General features: G+C 36.7%; 1 protein-coding gene across 1 annotated transcript in view; it reads right to left on the bottom strand.

Moving 5' to 3' along the window:
- Window positions 1–480: 480 nt before the first annotated feature.
- The window catches only part of LOC140135848 (partitioning defective protein 6-like), a 50,803-nt gene continuing 28,094 nt past the window's right edge, over window positions 481–23,189 (bottom strand). The window contains exons 2-3 of the mRNA XM_072157488.1: window positions 7,032–7,254; window positions 481–6,230 (exon numbers count right to left, since the gene is read on the bottom strand). Of these exons, the coding sequence (XP_072013589.1) occupies window positions 5,368–6,230; window positions 7,032–7,254 (1,086 nt within the window). The 3' untranslated portion in view covers window positions 481–5,367. The remainder of the gene's footprint in view (window positions 6,231–7,031; window positions 7,255–23,189) is intronic.

The following is a 23,189-nucleotide window of genomic DNA, read 5'->3' as shown; positions in this document are numbered from 1 at the left end:
GTACGATAGCAAGAGCCATCGGTACCCATCATCAGGGACAGGCGATTTGCGCGGAAAAAAATAGCAAATTGCGCGGAGATTGCGCAGAACTTTTTTTCAGTGCAAATCATGTATCCCTGCCCATAGGAAAAAAATTCCCAATTGCGCGGAGATTGCGCGGAAAAAAAGTTCCACGCAAATCGCCTGTCCCTGCCCAACATGACACCGATAGCGCTATAGGACCAAATTAGACGTTGTGCCTTTTGATATAAAAAACTTTACCTTATGTGACAAGTTATGCATTCACACAAAAACTTGGGGTTGAATACTGTGACCAAAATAAAATCGGAATTTATCCAACTTCAAAATGAATTGGAACATCCCACACACCATTGTGACACTCCAGAAGGTGTCATCTATTAATAGGATTCAAGCTATCAAATACCGAAGGCACAGGTATTATGGTGCCATATGCAGTTATTTACCTTGGTGCCAGTCTTTGTCATGATACCTTTGATAAGCTGCTCTTTTCAAGTCCTAAATCAAGGACAGATGAATCAAATGTGCAACTCAGGCCACTGAAAAAGATGGCGCCTAATGAGCTTGTCATTGTGATTTCCACATAATGATTATTACCGGCTTAATACTATAAACTGTCCCCATTAAGTGCACTGTGTGATTTACCAAGTGCAGGTGACAATCATGGCAAACCAGCGCCCTCTACAGTCAGCAAAGGGACAGTTACACTATGAGCCAATCTCATTTCCAAAAGCAAAGTCCAATTACCTCCATTTGACATTTCATAGCTCAAAAGATAACCTCTTGTTGTGGAAGAAGATTTTTTTGTACCTTACACACTCAAAGGTCATTTTGTGCATGTAGAAGGCTATTGAGGCTAAAGAACTATGTACTGACAGAGGAGAATGTTTGGGATCCCAGTAGACTCTTAGTGTTAATAGTTATCTAAACTTCATCAGTATAATAAAAGCAAACCCTTATGTGCCAAGTATGATTTTAATAACTTTGGCATCTTGTAACTAATCTGCCAATTTTCTTTCTTTAAAAAATGTAAAAATGGTACTAGTACAGAGCTTCTTGGTAATGGTATAACATCTTTGGTGCAAACAGCATGCATATTGTAGATTAAAGGACACTTTGAATTTAAGAGATTTACTCCATTTGGTATGAGTAGTCATTCCTTCACCACAGCTGACAACTTTGGATGATCTAAAGTGAATGTTTCATTTCTTCCATGGTCAGAGCTGTACATATCGCGTACATGAGCGTAAACACACAGGCGATAAACAATCACGCTGATTGGCTGATCAACAGTCTTGACAACAAGACGGTTTACCCATTGGTCGTCGGCACGTATAAGGGGAGGAGACCTCGCCACTTCTACGCGATCGCCGATCACCAGTGCGTATCCCGACCACGGAAGAAATAAAAAATTAACTTTAGTGTGAATTTCAAGTTCTGTATTTAAACTTACATTTCTTATTCTGTGCAATTTAGAAATTTGACCAGAAATATTTTTCATCATCATGTACCAGGTTTATAAAAAAGTGCATGAAAAACATTTGACAATGGTGCAAAAGTTACTTACATTACACCAAACAAGTATACAATGTATCACACTTGATAAACTATCTGCCACAATGCTTTTTTAAAAAAACTTTTTTTTGCTTACCGAAGAATTGTGACACAGTGCTACAAATTCTTGTGTCAAAGTTTTGTAAGTAAACAGCTGCAATGGGTTATTCCAGTTGAAATCCATACACCTATGGAAGACATGACAAAAAATCTTCCACACAGGGAGTGTGACTTTCAAATGGGGCTACCTGAATGGGTGACTCTATTTGAAATCTACACCTCCATGTGTGAGAGATTAAGGTTATGTCTTCGACAGGGGGTGTATGGATATTAACTGAAATAGCCCAACATTGTGAAAATAGGTACAGGATGAATCTAGTGGATCTGCCGTTCCCGCAAAAGCTTCAATCTGACAAACTTTGTCGCCATTTCAGTCATATGTCTTCTGAATCAACACATATTATTTGGTATAGCATTATATAAACTGTTAAATAGAATTCTTTATAAATACAAAACCATAGATATGTTAGATTTCTTTAGTAATGTCTGATTTGGCATCTTTTGCAAGAATGTTTTCTGAGTGTACAATATGAACACAAAATATACAGAGAATGCCACCGTCAGGTGAATACTAAACGAGTGCAAGAGATTGATACACCGACAGACAGTTCTGCTTCACAGCATTTTTGATGTACCTAAAATAGAACTTTCAAGTTTTTGCCCTATTTTGTTGCATTGTCTGGCATGTGAATCAAAGAAATAGACACTCCTGCACCTGTATGTGTTATTAACAGGATTAAATGTGACGTGTCCTGTCAAAAGGAGACACTTTGGGGCAGGTTATCAATTTTGATGTTTTGACATATCTTAAATATAGAGATATTTTGCTCCACGACGCCGTTTTCCCCAATGAAATCGGACATTCCTAAGCAAAGATATTGAGTTCGTAAGTTATGGTATTATAAAATTGGAAATTGAGATATCGACCTTTAAAAATATTATTGACAATGTTGAGAGAAGGAATTACCTTGAAAAATGTCTCAAAAAAATACAAGATGCCAGTTATATTCCAGTCTGAAACTATCAGACAATATTTTTAACATTAATAACATCACAAATTCGCAACAAACTCAAATTGTGAAAAAATGACCCCGGGCAGATTTTTGGCTATTTCTCCATTTACGATCCTGCCCAAAAGTGTCTCCTTTTGACATGACACGTCACAAATATTCTTTGTTTCTTGCAGACCATCATGAACATGTACTCTGTAGAGGGGTGGTCCAAGTAAGAGCGAAAGAAGCAGACGCCACACAAGTTTGCAACAGCATTCAAAGCCCAACCAAAATGCAGTATGTCACACCAGATAGTCTGATCCAATCAGGCCAATGATGGCAACTTTGAAACTCAGGAGTTATTAACACCATGCAAAGTGTTAACACCATGAAACCCCTTTTGGAAGACATGACCTTAATCTGCCTGGGAGATTAAGGTCATGTCTTCCACACGGGGTGTATGTGTGGAGTTCAAACAGGATAGCCCATGTTTTACTTACATTTCACTTTTACAATTACCTCTTTCAGCCTGGGTGGATCAGATCGTGTCACATACATGGATATAAAGCAAATCTTAGTTTACAACCTCCACATTAGTACTATTTTATGTGTACATTTACATTTATTGAGTGCAACAAAGTCCTATTTGCAAAAGCTGCTGTATGATTGATAACATATTTCTGAAGCAGTTTATATAACTGCAGTCAATTGTTAGTGACTACAACGATTCTTCACTATGTTGCAGACAAAAGGGAGCCTTTTTAATGGAGCCCTGTCTTATAGTGCATTTATAAGCACAGCAGCAGTCAAGGAAGCTCTGTTGGTAAGGCACCCAACTCCATCCAGTACCTTATTCAGAATTGATTCACACCAAAGTTCACACCCTAAAATAGTATGCAGTGACTTGGCTAGTGATTAGCAACCTTCTGTCAAGTCACCTTTTCGGTAAATCCCATAAGCCTTTGCGAGTACACCTGAGAACTTGTCATTTCACGTCACACTGATGTGCACAACCTTTATCGAACATCGTTATTGCGCATTGCAAGTCGGTGTGACGTCAAATGACGAGTTCTCAGGTGTACTAGTTAGCAAAGGCTTATGGGATTTACCGAAAGGTGAATTATATAACTATAAATTCAATTGGCATCTCAACATCACCAAATCAAAATACACAAAGCAGCTATTATCATCAAATGTTATAAAGCAGCTATTGCATACAACTTTCTTACACTCATATCATCCAATATTTCCAATCTCCAGATTCATCGATTTACGATAATGGTACACGTATATAAAAATCTATATACACTGTGTATGTACCGTTACAACATTGAAAAAGCTAACCTGATAATAACCGTTTGCAATTGAAAACATGAGTGCAAAATTGTGAAAACAGGCACTATGACAATTTTTGATGGCTTCCAGTTGGCTACCTAAACATGGAGAACCATCATAAGGTGATGTTAGTTGTAGGGCAGCATAAGTATTGGCTAACACATCATGAGGCTAGTAACTTACTTTGATACCTGTTGAACTGTAGTGAGTTCAAGAGCTGGTGGAAGCAACATGGTTTATAAGATGGTGTCAGTTTTGACTACTAGAATTTGGTTCACCTCAAGTTCGGTAGTGACTTCAATGCTTTTTCACGGTTGCACCGCAAGCGTGCCGACAAACCGCTCCTGTACACGCATGCGTGTACACTCAAGATGTTTAACTTTACATGCTCGATTTGATGCGAAATATGCACGTACGTCCTACCAAATTTGAGGTGAACCAAATTAGTGTGTCTCGTCTGAAGTTGAGCGTAAGTGCGTAACGTCATGTTGGATTTTGCAGTGGCTGATTCGAATCAGTGTGTTTGTGCCGCTAACGTACAGACAAATTACCCTTCTACACATCTACCCCTGCAAAATCCAACATGGCTTTACTCTCAGTCTCAACTTGAGACGAAACATACTATTGTCTATAGTATGATATGACCCATTGTTGCTCATCATCATTTTTGAACAAAAATTGAAAGGACAAAATATTCTATGTCATCTACAATTTGCTCACATTACATACATTGTAGTAGACACATTTTATTTATCCTTTTCAATTTTTGAACTGAAAGTACACAGACTTGCTATAGAGGTTATCAGATCACATCATACATGCCAGCCAAGATGGCACAAGGCTAATAATCTCTAAGGCAAGGCAATACTGTGTTCTTCACATTACACTTGTGAAGCTGAATTTATACTCTAGATAGCTGAGCGATTGCGATGCATAAGCGATGGCTAATCACATAATTTTGTGATGCATCGCTTGTCACCTTTACATTGATACTAAACACAGTGACAGCGATTGCAGACAACAATTTAAAAGCCCACACAACATACATGTTTAGAACATCCAGTCGGTGGGCAATGATTGGTTGATGCATTCACAAGATACATCGCTTGGGATTTGAAATTTTTTCAACTCGCAAAAGCCGAAAAGCGGCATCGTTTTTGCAAAAGCGATTCGATTGATCGGCTCAACACTGTGAAAACGGAAGTACACACAGTGCATGGCATGTTAATCGCTTTTCTGCTAAAGCGATCAAATATAAATTCAGCTTTAGACTTGGTAAGCAAGATTTCAATTAAAATATTCTTGTCGTCTGCAATGAGATGACACCTTCATACCACCACATGAGATATTAGCCAATACTCTGTACTACATGTTAATACGCAAGGCACAAGTCTGGGTAACATGGAATTCAAAGCGTCACCGTCGTCTGTTGACTCTCTTCATTATATGATGACTCCGTCAGCGTACCATTCTCCATAACCTGATCTGACTCTGGTCGCTCCTCCTCTGCAGGAGGCGGCACAATTTCTATTGTTGGGCTATTTTTTGTTTGTCCATTACTACTAAGGGGCGCTTGTCCATCACCGCCTCCATGCTCATTTGTATGTACCGTCCCGTTCCCATTGGATTCGGACCGATCATTAGTCTCTTCCAAAGTCTGTAAATTTGAGGTCTGCTGAATCAGATCTTGAACCTCATCGTCGCTCAAGTCCTCAACACTACCAGCTTCGCTCAGAGATGCTTGCGACGTGGTTGTGACCGTCGAGATGACTGACATGGGCCTGTGTTTGGCACCGGACAAAGTGTTTCTCTGATTAGCTGGTTTCACAGTTATTATAAGGTTGGCGCTATTAGCAACCATCATATCGGTGACCTGGTCTAGACTTTTACCCTGTACCTCAATACCGTTGACTTCCAGGACCTCATCATTAACGTCCAAAAGCCCTGTGCTTTCTGCCAGGCCACCTGGTACCAACCGAGATATAAAAATTCCAGGCACTTTTTCTAGTCCATGCGGAGTTACACGCACACTGGTGCCATCACGGATGTAGAACCCTAGAGGTTTATCGGAGCCGTGCTTGTGTAGCTTGACTCGCCTGTGCGTCTCGGGAACAATATCGACATCTATGATGGCTGACACACGTCGGAAGTCTTGAGGTAGACCGATGTGTTTGGGGATGGCTGACAACGGTTTATTTTCACCAAGGTAAGCTCCAAATATGCCCTTCTTCTTTGGCATCACAGTCCCAAATTGAACATCATTGCTTTCATCTGAAAAGAAGAAGATAATAATAATGGATCAGAGAGTCAGTGCAAATATGCCATATCAATAACACCCTACTTTCTGTGAAAATTTGTTCCTCTATCTTCCAGAAGTTGAATGAATAAAGTTCTCAAGAACCACAAGACCTACACAAAATGTAAATGTGATATTTGAATTCATTGTTAAGCCTGCTTCAAAATAACATCAGCAATTTGTGCCAGAGGTAATTACTGTTTGCATGATTCCACAATTTGACCAATTCACATCAGCTAACTACTGTAACTGGCCTAAATTTCTTTAAAATCATGAGAAACTTTCTTCAATCAATAACATTTTTAAAGGCGACGAGAAAAAAAGCCTGTTCTACAGGCTTGACGACCCAGAAGTTGCATTTTGGAGAATTTATTTTTTGTAATTTTGCTAAAATCATGTACAATTTTTTCAGATTTTCCAATTTTGGTGAAATTTTAGGGTCATTTTAGCCTCCAGAAAAAAGAAAAAAAAAGCCAGACCGACCGATTCTTCCACCTGTAAAACAGGGTTTTTTTTGTACAGAATCCTTTGTAAAGAAAGGTCAATGTCAAATGTACCCATTTGATTATTTTTGATTAACAAAATATGGATACATTAATTATGGTGTTGAAAAAATTAATCGATTACCCAATCAAAAAAATGTTTGTTTATCTTTGATTAATCAAAATATCGCCCATGCCTGTCAAGAGTAACCATTGATGTGATGATGCAGTTTGGATTTTTTTGCAAACAAATACAGGAATTATCCAAAAGGACTGATGCTACCAAGTACCTACCTTGTCTCTGTACCAGCAATTTTAACACAGGTTTTGCAGATTGTAGTGCCTTGCGATAATTGTCATCATTATTGATGGGCAGCAGATCTCCCTGGGGATCTGTGTAGCCTACTAGGAATGGTATGTCATTAAGTTTATGGATCTTCTCAAGGAATGCATAGAATTCTTCAAAAGTCGGCACATTGTTGCCGTTGATGGAAAATCTTCTGAATTCGGCTATGAACTGAAATGAGACAACAACAAAATAAAACCACATTAATATATTTCATATTTGTTTGCCATCCTCAAGAATATGTGTATAGATTCATATAATCTAATGGTGTATTCCAGTTGAAGACATGGCCTAAATCTCCTACACAGGGAGTGAAGATTTCAAATAGAATCACCCTCTCAGGTAACCCCATTTGAAATTCACACACGCTGTGTGGAAGTTTAAGGTCATGTCTTCCACAGGGGGTGTATAAATTTCAAATGGAACAGCCAAATGCATGACAGGTGCAAAAGGCACAAGACAGATATACCTTATCTTTTTTGTTATGTTCACGTAAAAAAAGTAGTATCAAAATTGTGTCCATGTTAAAGACATGTTGTCTTTCCCAAGTTAATAGTAAACAAGCAATAAAGTATACATACGTTCAATTGGATTTTTATGTATTAAAATATATCTAGCATGTAGTTCATTAACTCCCTTTTTCCTAGACAATATTCCACATGTCACAAGTTTGTCTCTCAAATAAGAAGCAGTAATCAGAAGAAAACCCCACATGTGAGGTGTGTACTTCAAAGCAATTCAATCAAGATACAGAACATAATGTAAAACTGGACCATACCCCTTTAATTATTTTACTCAATGATGTATGTACACTTGCTTTGTCACTGATGGAAAATTGTGCTCAACACAAAGTAATCTTAACCGAATATTACTGCTCTAATTAAATTGTCTACTCTTGTGTGGGTACAGAGGATGGCTACATGTAGTAGCCAGGAATTATTTGGGAAAAGCTAAGTTGCTAAATTTGGGAAAAGTGGACATTTTAGTGCAAGCATACTACTGCTAAACATATTAAGTAATTTTTAAAACACCAAAAGGGGACATTTTGAATCTCAAATTTGGACCTTTTGTCTCTTGGTAGACACAACAACACAAAGTCAACTTTTGAACAAGTGGGTATAAACATGCGGGGATTTAGAGGGGGGCACAGCCGGCCCGTGCCCCCCCCCCCCCTTTTGGGGGGGCCCCAAAAAGAAAAAAGAAAAGAAAAGAAAGAGAAGGGAAGGAAGGAAAGAAAAGAGGAAAAGAAAAGAAAGGGAAAAAGAAAAGAAAAGAAAGAAAGAAAAAAGAAAACGGAACAACGTAAAAAGAAAGAAAGAAAGAAAGAAAATCGTCGGGCCTATAGCCTAATAAATCTGTAGTGAGTATCATACACCGGGGGGGCATCTCTCCATGCGCGGATTCAGAGTGCGGCGCCCCCTTCCTCCCCACCCCAAAAAAAAAAGAGGAAAAGAGAGAAGAGAAGAGAAAGAGGAAAAAAAGAGAAAAGGAGAAAAGGAGAAGAGAAAAGGAGAAGGGGAAAAGTTAAATTGCACGTAATTAATTAGTAGGCCCATGCCCAAATAAACCGCACAATAGCTCACAGTCTGGTCTATCAGAAGTCGGCCCTATAATACTAGTAGGCCTATATAGGCCTGATTCTTTTAGGCAGTGCTTGTTGATTACTGCTGGCCTGTCGATGATGCAGGGCCCGTCACATTTTGTCACCATAGTCAGTATTAATACGGACTCTATGCTGACTTCGGGCCCTGTTTTGTTTTTAAAGGCAATGATATACTCTCGTATAGTGTAAAACTGATGCACCTAATGACTTCAATTGGACCTTCATTTTGCAAAATTTCCCAATTTCGGAGGGGGAACATCAGACACCCCCTGCCTATATAAACAACTGCCCGTTTTAAACTTCTGGATTTCACACCCAGCACCATAGGCGTAGATCCGGGAGGGGGAGGGGGGATTTATTCCCCAATATTTTGCCAAATTTTGCCCCAATGTTGACACCTGAATATGGGTTTCTGACCAAATTAACCTCATATTTGCCCATTTTAGCCCCAAAAGTGCAAATTTTCGAGCGCATTTATTCCACTTTTCCACCATATTTCATCAGTTAAACTTCAAAATAGCAAATTTTTTGTACCATAACCTTATTCTGTCGCCAAAAGGTGCTGGATTCACTATACTTTAAGATTTTTTTTCACCCACCCCCCCATGTCAAAAAGAAATCTACCCAGCACTCTGAATTTGTACAATAACAGTGAAAAAGGTGACTTCAATTGGCCTGTCATTTCGCAAATTTTATAGTTTCGCTTTTTCAAACTCAAATTTTACACAATAATAGTGCCAAAATGGTCCACCAAATGGCTTCAATTAGGACACCCCCTGCCCGTGTCGGCATAACGTTATGGGTAGGCCCTATACATAAAGCAATCAATTATACAAAAGAGGTCAAAACTTGTCCACGAATGGCTTCAATTCTGGGCCGTCTTTTTGCAAAATTTAAAATTTTACACAATAATAGTGACAAAATGGTCCACCAAATGGCTTCAATTGGGTCTTCATTTTCCAAAAGTTTCTCCCTTCTGAGGGGGCACATCCCCCTCAGACACCCCCCTGCGTCGGGCAAGCCCTCCGTGATGGCCGCTTCGCGACCATTTATTACATTTTATAATTTTCAGGTGTGCCCCCCCTTTCGCGAAATCCTGGATCCGCCCCTGGGTATAAAAGGAAACCATCAGATGTGATGGGTTGCCAGTCTGATGAAACTAATAGCATAGTAGCTAGTAGTCAAACATCACTATACTAGTATGTGAATTGAAAAATCTTCCATTTCCTTTGGAATTGTTCAATATTAACAAAATTCATAACAAAGTGAACCTGTTCGTCTAAAGGTGTCTTTTTACTACCTCCTTGGGCAGGTGGACCTCCTCCCCACAGCACACACACACATAGCCCAATCAGTTGGCTTCTTTATAAGGTGTAAAATGAACATCTGGGCATATTCCGCAGAGTGCATTTTGTTAGAAATTTGCATCCATATTCTTAAAGTAAAGCCTCCTACATGCCCTGCCATGTTCTCCTATTACTACAGCAGCAGCATCAGTCACCAGAGAGATATGTAACCAGCCACTAATTAATTAAACAAGATGTCATGTAATAACTTTTATTGTCTTCCCACACTCTATAAATTGACATCACATGTAGATAACACGTAAACAAATGAGACTCCTCATTTCATCACTTGGCATTGAGAAGGCAAGACTGACATGTTTCTTTCCACTGCACAGCTATGAAATGATCTGGTCTGAACCTGATTTTGGAGGATGGGCCATTTTGGAACTGGTTTCAGTTCCCTGCGCTCAGGAGAGGGATCGCAGCTCAAAGCAGCCTTCAAACCACCCCTCGAATTGAGGATCTGAAGGGGCACGGCTGGGGCACCGACGGCAACTTCATTAGAGGGCACGGCAAGTGACTGCCTTTGGTAAGGACATATGTGACCGTACACCACGAATGAGCAGTAAATGTCCTCAATTGTATTCTGAGTTACAGTGTAAAATGGGCATGAAGGTCGTATTCATAGGTACCTCAATTTGGTGCTACGTGTACCTCATATAATGAGATACACGTAGCACCAAATTGAAATAGCTATGAATATGACCTTCATGCCCATTTTACACTGTAACTCAGAATACAATTGAGGACATTTACGGCTCATTCGTGGTGTACGGTCACATATTTTGAGGGCATTACGGCAGTGGGGATGGGCACCCACAGCAAAATGCCATGGGTGCCGTGGGTTAATTCGAGGGCTGCTTCAAACGCGCCTGGGACTGGTGGATTTTGTAATGTCAGAGAGGGCCTGTCACGGTCTCCTACGCACTGAACAAGTGCTAGGCCATTTTTGCTTTTGGCAGACATCAAAACATATATGCAATTTTAAACTTCAACTTTGCATATGGCTGTACAATTGTCATATTAACCTGAATTAACCCTCAAATCTAAAACACAGCCAAGTGCAATGTATCTCTATGCTTAAAACATTAAAATCTGTAGTGTAAAACATTAAAATCTGTAGTGTAAAAGAGAATTATGCAAAGTTGATCACAATTGAAATTCAAAGCTGTTGGATTTTTAAAGTATACCACAACAAGTCTTTTGAGATTTCACTGTGTTACATTCAAAATAATGTTTGATAACTTGGCCAGCATTTTAATATTCAATTTGCGCACAAGTCAACAGGGTGACAAATTGAGATCTAGTCCATTTGGCTTCCTCAAGGCAGTGACATCAGTACTTTGTCGCAGGAAGTATCATTGGTCGCAAGTATGTGTACTTCCACATGTGTACATACAGATGCACCACCTTTAATCGTACATGTACATGTAACATGTATATATGCAAACAGGTCAGTCAATGCACAGGAGTTTATACTACCCCCACTGGACCATGCTCTGACGCAGGACTTGCACTAGCTTCACAGTTTTAAGGACTGGTCCAGTTTCAGCTTGGACCGGTTGGCAACTGTGTTGGCTGTGTATCTAATTTGCCCACCAGCATTAACAGCTTGACTGCGTATTTACGGCCTGGATTTGTCCAACGTACAGGTGTTAAATTGAGCCCTGCTCTGATATCACTACCTGTAGTGTAGGGATGTAGGGGCATTATACAGTCAAACAATAAGGGTGCATATGTGACATAATCAAGGGGAATGAGTCACATGTCGACCCTGGTCGAAAATTAGTTTTACATAGGTTCCTAAAGAGGACATTTAGAGCTTTCAGAAACTGAAAACGCCATGTTGATACGAGTTTCCTTTGCAAAGTAACATCAATTTATCAATTGCTGAAAACAATAAAAACAAAAGAATTTGAACCCTTTCTTTGCCAATATCTCAAAATCAATATTAGCGACAAGCGACTCATTTCCCTTGATCGTGTCACATATATTGACAGATAACTTTTATGGTTGAAATTAAAGTAAAATACTTATGTGGGGCAAAGTTTCACAGTATTGTCAGACTTGAGAAGTGATAACATTCTTCATCATTATACAAAACACTGACACAAAGGTGATCATGGTGAACTCTAATTGCCACCACCGATTCTGGTCCCTGTGAGACATCAATTGACACTATGAGCTATAACGATGTAATTCCTAGTGCCATAGTTCAATAACTTGCATTCAACAAGCATTGATCAAATATTCGACCTCTAGTTGTGGAGATGAGTTTGTGTACCTAAACATGTCCAAGATCATTCTCAGACTGGCAAAAGCATTTAGGGAAGGTACTATGTCTCAACAGATTTACCATGTTTGAGGTCTTACATGTAGTGATTTGATTATGATATCAAGAGATGTCTTAGTGATTTGATGAATTATGATATCAAGAGACATTCCCCTTTGAAAAGCCACATTCTGTATGTTGTTACAAACAAATAGGTGAGACACAATGTGATGAAAAGTAAATGCATTTGGCTCACAACAATATGGTATACTGTGCACAAGAAGTATCTGCACACTTTCAAAACAAAAACAAAAACAATATCTTTAAGACACACTAAACCTAAATTGCCCAAAAAAATTATCAATAGATGGTATTTTGACACCTCAATCAGCATGTTCAGTACGATGCGACTCCCCCCAAGTTATACCAATGTGAATGGAAAAATAGAGCATCTCAAAAGTGACAAGTTTGGGATATTTCCTCTTTCCAGGGAATTCCCACTGGCTTTACATGTTGTATAACGGACTCATTCCAGCATGACAGATCAACACTTACTCACAGTAAGTTTGAGAGAAAAGTAAATACTTTTGTCACTTTTATAATGCTCTCTCATTTTATTCAAATTGGTTTTAAGTTGGGAAAATATAGTCGCACCGTGCCGAATGCGGTATCAAAATATGCAGAACAACATTCTCCATAATTTGCTACTTCATTTGATAATTTAGGTTTAGTGTCTTTGAGAAATTGCTTGTTTTAAGAGTATGGATACTTTGTGTGTGCAGTATATCAAGTACAAATATCAAGTACTGTACTCATTATACATTCCTTTTGACATTATTCTTTGAACTTGGCATTGATTTTTAAGATATCATATTCAAGACACATTGCCACCTTTGCACGATTCTGATCACATTATATAGCCCAAACAGCATCCTTTTCAGACAAAACAAGCTCATATTTCATCTCATAGTGTCATGAAGACGACTTGGTATGATTTTAGGCTTATTCAATTTATAGGAAGGAATAGATATTACATAAATGTATGATGATAACATAATTTTAGTGTTGGGTTTTCAGTTTGAGTTTAGGGTGTTAATTATGATTTAATAGCTCTGTAAAGAGTACAGTAGGGAGAGTGGGGTTACTTGGCCCACCACAAGGTTTGTTGGAACATTTTCTGACACAACTATCTAGGCGTAGTTAATTTTATGAGATACTGTCACCTATTGCACTCACTTTAATAAAATTAATTATTGTCAGAACTACTTTTCACAACATCAATAGCTGCATCAGAAAATATGTGTTCCAACAAAATGGAGGGGACAACTTGCAGTCTCGCGCCCTGCAACATGCATGTTATTCGAGGGCATCATGAACAGAGGCACTAGATATTAAATTCAGATTAGGACTTAAGGTTAAGAATAGGCCTATAAGGGTTTGGGGTAGTAAGAGATTAAGGTAAGTGCTTTAGGTTAAGGGTAACAAGGTTGGGGTAAGATTAGTGTTGGTTTAGATTAGGTTAGGAATAGGATCACAGGTCAACTACATATGAAGATAATGTCAACCAGTGTTGTTTTTTCTTCAAGTTATTTCATGTGCGAAATGCAGCCTCAAAGGGATATTAAACAGTATGCATGTATGCATTTTTTATTCATACTAGAACCATGAATCAACAATATTTCAATCATTTTGACAATTAATGTTCTCAACCAAATCATGTACTTTTTATTGCATGGCACTACTGCACATAACAGGTCCCCATCATGAGCCTCACAGGTCATAATTTATTCAATGGTTCTACTTATGTTTTATCGTGGGTTATATGTATCATTTTATTTCATAAACACAAACCATGCATGCCATGAAAGTCAACACACAACACAAAAGACACATCTAGGCTAGGCTATGTGTATTTAAAGGGAACCGAAAATCACAATTTAGCTATGCTCTATGTAAGAATACTATAGTTTGTGCTCACAGACCGTGTACCTACATGTAGGCCTATATTACCCATAAGGAAAGAAACTACTGTGCTCAATGTCACAGCTTCAATGCTCTATTGTGCCTTTGGTACCTCACACACAGCTTCGCTGCTCATCCCCCTTGATTGCAACCGCACACCCCCCATCGTGAGTAGTCTTTGGCAAAGACTTTGTCAATACAAAACGCCTGCTACACAGAGCTAGTACTTACATCTTAAGATGCTTTTTCAGTATTCTCTAGATTTGAAATCTGCATCTAAAATTGTCTATGTATAAATAATCGGTACATACATTTATATAGCATTTTAGTATTCTTCGCTATTTTCAGACTTATCCTATTTTTAAAGAGTAAAATTAGTTGACAGCTGTGAAGTGGAGCTTCTGCTATGCCTTATAGGCCTATATTATTTAGCAGTTCCGCTCTCATCAAAAATGGAGAGTACAGATGAAATCAAGATTAATTTTTTTGTATGGACACATCACAAAAATAAATTTTATTATCTTTCATTACAATTATTTCGGGTTCAATTTAAAAGGGCAAAATGTTTTGTACCGAAAATTGGCTTGTCCATTGAAATATACATGCCAATGATGCCAGCATGTTATATGAATATTTCAACTCTTAGATCCATGATAAATGTATGCCAACCTAAGCTATGGATGAAAGGTATTCACAGAAATTGCTTTGTTTGCAAATGCTCTACATGATCTATGCAAATTCTTATCCCTCCCAGATCCCCCAACAAATCTCTTTCAATCCCCTTCCATCTCATTCTCTCTCAATCTCTTCTCTTAGCTTTCATTCCTCCAGCATGCATTTGGCCCTGATTGCCTGTGCCTTATAGGCCTATATTATTTAGCAGTTCAAAACACAGACAGCATGTTTCTACTGAGCAAACGGTTGTGGGTAAATTCAGGGTGATGCAAGGATTCAGGAATACACAGAAACAGCCCCAGCAGAAACGGATTGGGAGAAAGTGAATGCGCGCCTTGCGCGGTAATGCAAGTGAATCCGTCAATCACCTATTGAGGTGGTTAATAGTGTTGAATACGCAGTAATGTTCGCAGTAGAAACAGTTCGGTTGACGATTTTGCGGGTGATACCGGAAGTTTGCCTAACTAAAATACAGTGTGAGTGTTCAAAATCTGACCTTGAAGGTCACAAAAACTATTTTCTGGACTTCCGCTCTCATCACTAAATATGTGGGTAGTGAATTGTTACCCTACATTTACAGCGCAGTAGAAACGACCCATTGAAGATGAGAGGATTAAAATGAGGGTGAATGTGAAAGCGCAGTAATGCAAGGTGCTCAGTATAAACACACTGTAAGATAAGTGCTATTCTTGGAGCAAATTGATACCAGCTAAAATACATACCAGTGTCACACCTTTTTGTACACCTGTTATAAAGTTGCCTACCAGAATGGTTCACTCTCACTTTATAAACCACATGTTATTGAACCACTTAACCATCCCACATTTTGTTTACTTTGAAAACTAAACCAAAATAAAATAGGGCTACTGTACTTTTAAATGTTAAAAAAGTCTGAAAACATGACCTCAAATTTCTTCATAAGGCCCCCCCAAAAAAATAAAATAAACATGTTTCATGTCCCATCCCGCTTCCTTTTTGGAGGTTTCTTCAAGTATGATATTTTTATTTTCTGAAATTCAGTTATAACTTTTCAAAAAATATGTCTAGGAAGTTGAGATGCTTTCTATAGCCTTTGTAATAAACAAGAAACACTTTTGGAAGGTTTTGTGATCATTAGATGGGCCTACCTCTAAGAACAATAAAATAGAAAGGTCCTCCTTTTTCCAGACATCATTGTATGTACGCTAAAACAGCTATACATTGTAAGTATGGGTATTTAATCGATTTTGCCATAAAAAATAAAAAAATCCCCTCTTCATCCTTTTTTTTCAAAACAGGGATAACATGTGAAACATGTTTTTTATTTTACTTGGCCTTTAATATTATGTGACAAGTTTTTTTCCACAAGTTCCTTCTACCCCCACATATAATGTGAAGTTTGAATGATAAAACACTGCTACTTTGTTCAACAAATCATAGACCATGGACAGTCTATGATCAAATCAATTTTGAATCCAGTACCCCATATAAAACCATTAAAAAAAAAGCTTCTTAAAAAACCACACATTAAAAAAAATGACAAAATGTAGAATGCACACAAAACATTTCATGAACTGCAGGTCATGCCCCTGTCCCACACGTTGACTGCAATGACCTCATTTCACAAAACATAGTTCACCTTGAATGTAATGGGTCATGATTACTATATATATGGGTGACTGAATTAAGCACTTGAGGATGATATTGTTATTTGAGGAAGTTTTGAGGTTTTATCATGGGTAAATAGTTGGCCGAATATGACATCCCTACAATCTATGTTACTTGAATTTCGGATCTACATTGTATATATCAAATTTCACTTATGAAATTAAAAAAATTTTGGCACGTAGTAGTCGGGTTACATTGTTTGAGTTCATGCCCCATGCTTCATACAAAGAGCATGAACTCGGTTTTGATAAAGTTATAGGCTAAATAACAGCTTATTAAAGTCATGAGACCCGATTGTTAACATTGGCTCAAATCCAACAACATATTTTATTTCAGACTGTTGAAATTATTAACAAGTTGTCTTCTTTCTCAAAATAAAAAACTGAAATATATTTCTGAAGAAATAAGCGTATTTATAATGGCTGAGTTACTTTATGTGAAGACTTTATATTGTGCAGACATGAAACTAACCTTAAAACGATGAAAATGATTTTTAAAAAAAGCTGAAAAACAGTGTAATATTGGGGTAAAATGGCTCAAATTGGACTGAAAATAAAAGAAAACATGTAAATTTGATCAAGATAAAAAGCTGAAATCTGCTAAAAAGAGGAAATGTTTCAGGTCTGATTGTGTATGCACCAAAAATGTTGTGATACAAACTTGATTCCTTTCTAGGAACAATCAAAAGTTCGATGACATCCTCATGAAATGTCCATTTGTTAGGGGGAGTGAGGGGACAAAAAGTCTCATTACCTTTGTAAACAAACAAGTCAAAACAAGTTCAGGGAGGGTGGGAGGGGGTCAGCTTCCTAACGAACAGACTTTCGTTTATAGGACGTCATCAGACTTTTGGTTTGTTCTCTAAATAAACCCAGTCTGCAAGCAAATCAATTTCTAATATTCTATGAGTATTACTGCCATAATTTTAAATCTTATTGAGTTCAAACACAATAATGAAAATACACTAACAGCATCAGACATCACTCAAAAAATACCACTCATTGTACATTTTTGATGGATCATAATGCCGCAAGCAAAATGAATCAATTGAATTTATAAAACCCATATATTCAATTAAAACTAAATGGAATGCTTGATCACTGCAATTCTTAGTATAGCCTCTATGTATTTCAAAGGAAGTATTCACTCAATAGAATTTTGTGGCACCAGATGCACATTCATTTCTTCTCAAAACTGATCTTTTTTTTTTTTTTGAAAATGGCAATTCTCTACATGTATGTACACTGTACAGTCTACATCTCATCAGATGAGTTACTATATAACGTATACAAATGAAAAGGTACCCCAGTTTGGGGTAGTAGTGAAGTGTCTGTGAAATCACAGTCAGATCCTGGGTGAAATTCAAAATCATCATACCAAATTCCAAGCCCACATTTCTGTACAATTTAAAACATTATTATGTTTCGATTAATCCAAGTGTGTGAAAATATTGGATCCAACACATAATAATGATAAAATTGAATGCTTTACGCTCAATATTTATTGGTCGAGCTGTGAGTTTTAAAATATTCTTGTCCAATATTTTAAGACTCATATAAACATGGGCTCAATCGAACCAATAAATTTATTGGTCTCGCTATGAGTTTTAAAATATTTTAAAACTCGTAGCTCAACCAATAAATATGGGCTCAATCGATCCAATTTTATATCAAAATTTTGCTGTCCTTACCAAATTTCCAGAAATTTTAGACACATTTGGGCTATTTGTCCAAAAAAACAACATACCAATTGATAGACCTTCAAAAAGGGTCAAAATGTGATCCAGGGCAAATTTCAGTACATGATTGATTCTATTTTATCATAACACTGGATTTAAATTTGGCAATCCTGCCATTTACAATAACCCATCCGATAATGAAAGCTCACAATTACCATAATTAGTTTCCGATTGCCTGGTGTCAATTATGAATACGATGAAAGAAATATTCATAATTGCCGTTCATGACCTCATTGTTGTATGTAGACAGGAATTACGCCAAGTAATGTGTAAAATATGCACAAAGAAAGCACTGAATACATGAATGCCTTCATATTTTCTCACCCTTATCATTATAGGGCAGATATATTTATATTTTTGATACTAGTCCAAATCTGTGTTACAGTGGAAGTATGGTATTACTAATTTCTCTCACATCCTACATGTAGAGTAATTTGGGTGTTGTGCACTTACTTAAACCATTTTTTTAAGCGAAATCCAGCAGCAATACTTAGCGCGTCATATTTTCTTACATAATTGCATAATTGATGCTAGTCCACTTACATGTAGGCTGCTTTGCAGTCCCTTTTTGATTAACAATTTAATACCCCAGCTAATGCAGTTATACCCTTAACACAACACATCCCCAGTGACAGCTCTGCCTAGAGAAGGCAACAGTTTCTCGGATGGGAGCAGTTCTCTTTCTTTACTTGTAAACATTGTGAGATGAGTAGATTTCAAAAAGGGGCTATGAAGTAGACTAACATATACATGCTGATAATTCCCTCCTATCATGAGGAGTATTTATAACCATAATACCAGTCTGTTATGTACTTTATGCATTGCAATACATGTACATTTTGTATTATATATGGCCCATTTCACGGTTAGGCGCCACTTTTGGTGAAAAAAACTTGAAATTTTCAAAATGGATTAAATTTCATTTAATTGGGGTTTTCTTTTCCACATAAGACCAGATTTTCATAAAAATATCATTTCCCAGCTTAAATCTCTCTACTTCTTGAAGAAAATTATAATTTATTATCTCATGTTATGTAATTTTTAACAAATTTGATAAATATTGAGTAGTGAATATTTATACTTTTACTGTCCAATACATATATAATAGATATTTAAAATAAACAAGTATGTCATAGGCTCTCTTCTGACCAAATTTGGGCAAATTTTGTTGTGTAATGACAAATTTATGGCCACTTACTTACATGTAATTTTGTGGTAAAAAGGGAAATTGACATGAAAAGGTTTACTCAACAATTTTAATAATCAATGAATGACTCTGATATTTCACAGCTTTGATGGTCATAATATGGGTAATGTTCACAAATAATATCAGCCAGTTTGAAAGCACAGGTCAAATTCAAGATTCTTATGTTTGTGCAATTTTGGATGTGACAGATGTCAATGTGAACGGAAACCACACATTGTAAAGCAGAGTATGTTTCAGAAAATAATGATTCAAAGAGTTTTCACACACTCAGTAAATTAAATGGGATATATTGAAACATATTAACCTGTGTTAGTGTTCATTTTAAAACATTGTTTACAATTTATAGAGGTGGATGTGACATTTTAATTGTGAACAGAATATTTCATTATTATAAACAGTTTGCTTGTCAAAATATAAGCTTTAAAGCACTTCTAACACATATATTTTGATAGATTCTATTGAATTGAGCAATGCTAAAATGTTTTTCCTGACCCTTTATATTTTTGCCAAGCAAAATGTTTATAATACTGAAATATTCCGTTCACAATTGAAAATGTCACATCCGCTTCTGTAAATTGTATACAAAACTGTCCCCTAAAAGACAACAACAAAGCCATGAAATAATCATATGTGACATGTATGAAATAATAAACCTATTTTAGAAAGTCAAATATCATGCTGTTTAAGTATTTTGGCCTAAAAACTACTAATTTTGAGGATGTGACATGTGAACGGAAATTGAAGCTTTTTGAATCTCCTGTCACAATTAAAGAAGGCATGCTGAATTAAAAACTTATTGTGCCTTTTGATCCCCCACAAACCTGTAATGAAATAACTTCAAACTGGCATCCTAGTCCCATTCCTGTCTTAGTTCTTTGAAGAAACTATTTTGGATGTGACAGGTACCATGGATGTGACACATGTGAACGGAAACTTTGAAATGACATCTGCAAGCTAAGTTGATGAAGGAGTTTTCATTAAATGGTGTCATTAGATAGCTCATAGCAGGAGATTTTTAAAATCAAGGAGAACAAATTCTGCCACTTATTTGTTAATAAATTATACTATTTGGAAAATTAATCGGATGTGACAAAATTGTGAACGGAATTTGTTGGCAAAAATTCAAAATATCGCTGTATCTACTTATTAAGAGCAACAAGTGTAATTTGTTCAACAAATAGTAACAAGACTCTGAACTTTACTAAAACACACTAGTTTGCCATTCATGTAAAGTATTAGTCGATCTATTCCACATTGAATAAGGTACATAGATGTGAACGGAAAATGTCACATCCGAATTCAGAAATTTAAATGGTTCTCATGCTAGTTTAACTGACAACTACTACTTTGTTCATCTATGGCTGTATAGTGCAACTTGTTCATTACATAAAAACAACAAAAGCAGCTGGTAGGCTCAACATAGTTAAAAGTGGCAGCATTGGAAAATAAATGTCTGTTTTTAGGTTGCTAGTAAAATGTGGTTTTTGACCACTTCTGACCCCTGTGCACCCTGAAAGATAAAAGCAGAAAGGCCGATTAAGCTAGTGGAGGTAGGCTATACAGAGACAATGAAAAATCACCAACAGTCAATTCTGTAACCCCATTATTTTTTACACACCAGGCCAGATACGTTGAAAATCAAAAAGTGGCGCCTAACCGTGAAATGGGCCATATAGCTATAATTAGTGTCAAATTTTCTAGGTTAGGGTGTATGTAAAATGGGATATAGTACAGATGAAATCAAGGTAATTTTTTTGTATGGACACATCACAGAAATAAATTATTTCTTTCATATCAATTATTTTCGATTCAATTTCAAAAGGGCAAAATATTTTGTACAGAAAATCGGACTGTCCATTGAAGTATACTACATAGTACATGCCAATGATGCCAGCATGTTACATGAATATTTCATCAGTTAGATCCATGATAAATGTATCCCAACCTAAGCTATGGATGAAAAGTATTCACTCAAATTGCTTTGTTTGCAAATGCACTGCATAGTCTATGCAAATTCTTATCCTTCCCAGATCCCCCAACAAATCTCTTTCAATCCCCTTCCATCTCATTCTCTCTCAATCACACCACGTTAGCTTTCATTCCTCCAGCATACATTTGGCCCTGATTGCCTGTGTGTTGACAGAACTTTTAAGCCGAAACCTTTCAATGGTTTTCATCTTTGCATTTCATCATAGAGCAATGAGAATCGACATGAAGGATTCCTATTTACATTGTTCAAAAAATTGATGTTAGGAATGGATTTTACCTTGCCTTTGTATGGTAGTCAAAAGATGTTGAAGTTTGTCAACCTTTTACCTAAAGGGCATCTTTTTGGTGGATACCGGGGGGGCCCAAGACATTATCGGTTAATCACAAATGTTCAAGCAGGAGTTTGCTTATTTGTCATCTCATTTACAGATACATGCAGAGTTAGAGACAGTTTATAAGAAATTAAAAAATTTCTTATGTCAGAAGTTATTGTAAAAGGGCTATACTTGGAAAAAGCCTGTTGAGCTGAAGTAACATCATTTGGTATGCAAAACCTGAAATTAATTAAATATTCACAAAAGGCCTAATTTAATGGAAAAGTTATTTTATACCAATGCAAATGACCATCTCGGTTTGGAAATTTGAGCAATAAAAACAATGATACATCCTTGAAAAATGAAAACTACCATAACAAATGCTCTCAAAATGCTAATTTGGCAAATTACACAGTGAATATATATTGAAGATATGCTTGATACAAGTTCCTTTGTCATTCCAAAGTTTTTTCTCTGTCCTAAAGGAATATGTGTAACTTGATCCCTTACTTATCTTGATGAATCCCTGTTCATGTAAATTGGCAGCAACAGCACAATTTTTCTTTTCATACATAACATGGAACCCTCATACCATGGTGCAAATTATGCTTGGTCATTGGTATCGTTTGCATGCATGGACAAAAGACTTCTTGGAAGTTTTTGAAAACATGAGCACTATTTTAATACAAATGTAAGTCAAGTGATCAATGTGTTTAATATGTGGAAAGGGAACCTTCTGCTGACAAAAACATCTGAGGTAATGATAGGAAAATATTGAGAAACTCAAATTTAAACACAACTGGTATCATTTGTGGGCTTAATTTTACGACCTTAATAACAACCTGGGTGTAACACATCATAAATATTACTAAATTTTAGAAATATTGAAGATATTATTATATTTTTAAAGAAATAAACCTAAACAGCCTTAAATCATGCATTACGATTATTTTAACCAAATCAAAACATTGCACAGGCATATCATGATTTGGCGATTGTTTTAGTTGCTTAAAAAACAATTTTGTAAAGAAATCACAGCAAACCACAATAATCAAATCACACTTTATATATCTTCCTGTTCTTTGTATTTTAACTAATAAAAGAGTGTTTTGTTTCTACCAATTCTACCATAATTACAGTCATCAAAATTTGTACGGCTAATTTCTTTCTTTTTTTCCAAAATCAAATGACCTAAAAAAAAGTGCTAAACAAAAATCACTATGGTATGATAAAATAACACACTCTACATTGTACAATACCTAAGTATTATTACATGAAGAATTATCTTTGCAATCTAGTGTACTTGTAATTAGGTGTGTTCAGACAGTAGTAGAATCCTTGAGGTTTGGCGTA

Source organism: Amphiura filiformis, chromosome 16 (genome assembly GCF_039555335.1).
Source record: "Amphiura filiformis chromosome 16, Afil_fr2py, whole genome shotgun sequence".
NCBI lineage: Eukaryota > Metazoa > Echinodermata > Ophiuroidea > Amphilepidida > Amphiuridae > Amphiura > Amphiura filiformis.
Note: the sequence above shows the minus strand (reverse complement) of the source record. Positions and strands in the feature narration are given on the sequence as shown.